The sequence below is a fragment of the Micropterus salmoides genome, unplaced genomic scaffold, assembly GCF_014851395.1.
Source record: "Micropterus salmoides isolate LMB-PRFRI ecotype aquatic unplaced genomic scaffold, ASM1485139v1 Ms_hic_scaffold_928, whole genome shotgun sequence".
Taxonomy (NCBI): domain Eukaryota; kingdom Metazoa; phylum Chordata; class Actinopteri; order Centrarchiformes; family Centrarchidae; genus Micropterus; species Micropterus salmoides.
The window spans coordinates 179-2,698 of record NW_024044713.1 but is presented as its reverse complement, the minus strand read 5'-3'; the positions used below and the strand labels follow the sequence as shown (position 1 = coordinate 2,698).

General features: G+C 40.1%; 1 protein-coding gene across 1 annotated transcript; it reads left to right on the top strand.

The window, feature by feature from the left end:
- The first annotated feature begins 88 nt into the window (after positions 1-88).
- LOC119896326 (solute carrier family 22 member 15-like) lies at positions 89-1,802 on the top strand. The gene is made up of 3 exons (XM_038709764.1): positions 89-174; positions 1,151-1,259; positions 1,370-1,802. The coding sequence occupies exons 1-3, from the start codon at positions 108-110 to the stop codon at positions 1,494-1,496; spliced, it is 303 nt and encodes a 100-aa protein (XP_038565692.1). The 5' UTR covers positions 89-107; the 3' UTR covers positions 1,497-1,802.
- Positions 1,803-2,520: the final 718 nt, after the last annotated feature.

The window sequence follows — 2,520 nt, the reverse complement described above, 5'->3', positions numbered from 1 at the left end:
AAATGTTGAAAGCTCGAGGCAGATAGCGTTGTGAGGTGTCCTGGTTTGAGCCTCCACTGATGTGATCTGTGTGTCTGTTGTTGTGCAGGGCCGGGAGGAGGAAAAGCATGGCGAGTTTCCTGTGTCTGGCCGGCTCTGCCTGCCTCTGCACCACGTTCATCCCCGAAAACGCAGGTGAGACATTAAAAACAGAGGAATATCAGAAACAGCTTTATTTATACAAGTAGTTTTTTGGTGACGAGGTGCATAACCATATGAAATTGACAAGGTATCCAAGTTATAGAATAAGTCCAGAGTCCGTGTCAGTGAGGGTCCCAGGCCTTGTTGATGAGGCCAGATGGGAAGAAGCTGTTCGGATGGCGTGAGGTTTTTGGCCCGATGGACCGCACCCTCTTGCCAGAGGCGATACGATGTACAGTACGTCTGGGCGTGGGCTTAAATGTCAGTGCAAACAACACAAAACCCCAGCAGGACCTGAGGAGTTTAATTTGAAGTAATTCATACCAGAAATGATGTGAAGGAAGCAGAATGAAAACCTGGCGGCACAGCTGTTCTGTGAGGATGATGTCACCACGTTGCACAACCAGAGTCCGTTTAAAAAAAACAAAAAAAACAAGACGACATTTTTAAGATGATGATCCCCTGGTTTTTTATCTAATCATTTTACTTTTTGGTCTTTGACTAACGCTCTTATCTCAACGAGCCGACCTGGAATTAATTCAACGTTAGATTAAGATTAGATAAGATTAAGATTAGGACGTTGAACAAACTGTTTGTTTGTTTCACGCTATAGTTTTTTGATATTGCAGTGACCCATAAGGAATGATTATAATGGGGGTTTTGCTGCTCAACGTGATGTTTATTATTATTATTATTATTATTATTATTATTATTATTGGCATATGAATTTACTCAATGAACACAAATGCAAATGGCTGCAGAACGTAAAGATGATACCTGCCGCTCCTCAGATGTGCTTCAAGAAATCCGTTTCTCTTGTCCTAGTGTTTCAAACTAATTCTTTCAAATATGGTCCAGATGTATAAATACTGATTTAAGCATTTGAGCTTTAGTATCCTGAATTTGCTCGGCCCGTATTTTGTGACTTGTAAGGTAAATATGGGACTGTGTGTTTTCTTTCTGTTTGCAGGAGCCTTGCTGAACGTTACGTCGTTGGCGCTTCTGGGAAAACTGATGGTCAGTGCAGCGTTCAACATCGCCTACGTGTACACCTCTGAACTCTACCCGACAGTTATCAGGTGAACTAAGACTCATTTATTCACACTGCCTGAAGTAAACCAAGTGTGCTTTAAGTGCTTCTTTTTTTATTTTTTTTTATTTGAATGATTTTATTTTTTGTGTTTTTCAGGAACGCTGGTTTGGGAGTTTGTTCCATGTCGTGCAGAGTCGGAGGAATCCTTGCACCGTTTGTTCCTTCCATGGTAAGGGCGTTTAGCTTTTGTAGCTTCTCAATGAAACTGATTCTCTCTGGATGACATTTGAGCCAACGTCAGCAAGTACAAGAACAGGGGAATTTAAACAGGCGTTGTATTATGACCTTTTATTGACTTGTGTTAGAAGCCAGGAATGGATAGTGCGGTTTTTTTCTGAACTCCTCCTGTTTTTTTTCCCGGGAAGAGAAAATGTGGAATGTGAGTTTTTGTTTTTCATGGATATCAACTGCATTCCTCTGGCAGGATTAACAAAATTACAACACGGTGCAGGAAGTCACGGCACGTTTCAACAACAAGGAAATTCAAAGTGCTTTACAGAAAACAAAAGCAACATTTAAATAGAAACTCGAAAAAGGACAGATGCCATAGTTTTCTGGATTAGAGCAACGAATGTCTTCTCGGGGGGGGAAAAGAGGAAACGCCGCTAGATGATTCATGCTGAAATCAGTTTGATATGACTAATCAGTCTGGCAAAGCTTTCAGCCAGCTGGGTGGAGTCGCTCAGTTGTCATGGAAGTGGTTTCAGAAACAACAGGGAAGGTTTCAAAGGTCAGACTGAACCTTCAATGAAATTATTAATCCAGCTGTATTCATGCGGTTGTTCATGTGTTACGTCTGAAGACGTCCCTTTCTCTTTCTAGTTCATGTGTTACTCTGGCTAATTGTTTTTCATAGTTATCATATTAGTATTATAATAATAATCAATGCATTTTATTACCGGACATAAAACTAAACAGGAATTTGGTTTAGAATACGTTTGTATAAATTATTATTAGACTTTTTATTGTTTAAATAATTTGCTTGTGCATTATGGACTCTGAAGTCATCTGTTTAGTTTTCAAGCAGTCACTAACCCTGCGTCTTCATTTTAAAAATGACTTTGCCATGTGACACTTTTTAAATGACATACACGATGTTACATGAGAGTTTCACTTTTACATGAGAGTTTACTTTGTAACTGCACACGCGGTGCGAGATACTAAGATGGTAAACTGAACTCAGCTGAGTCATGGGAGCAGTAGGTGTAACTTGAACCTTTAATATGTAGTGACGCCTAGTGGTGGCT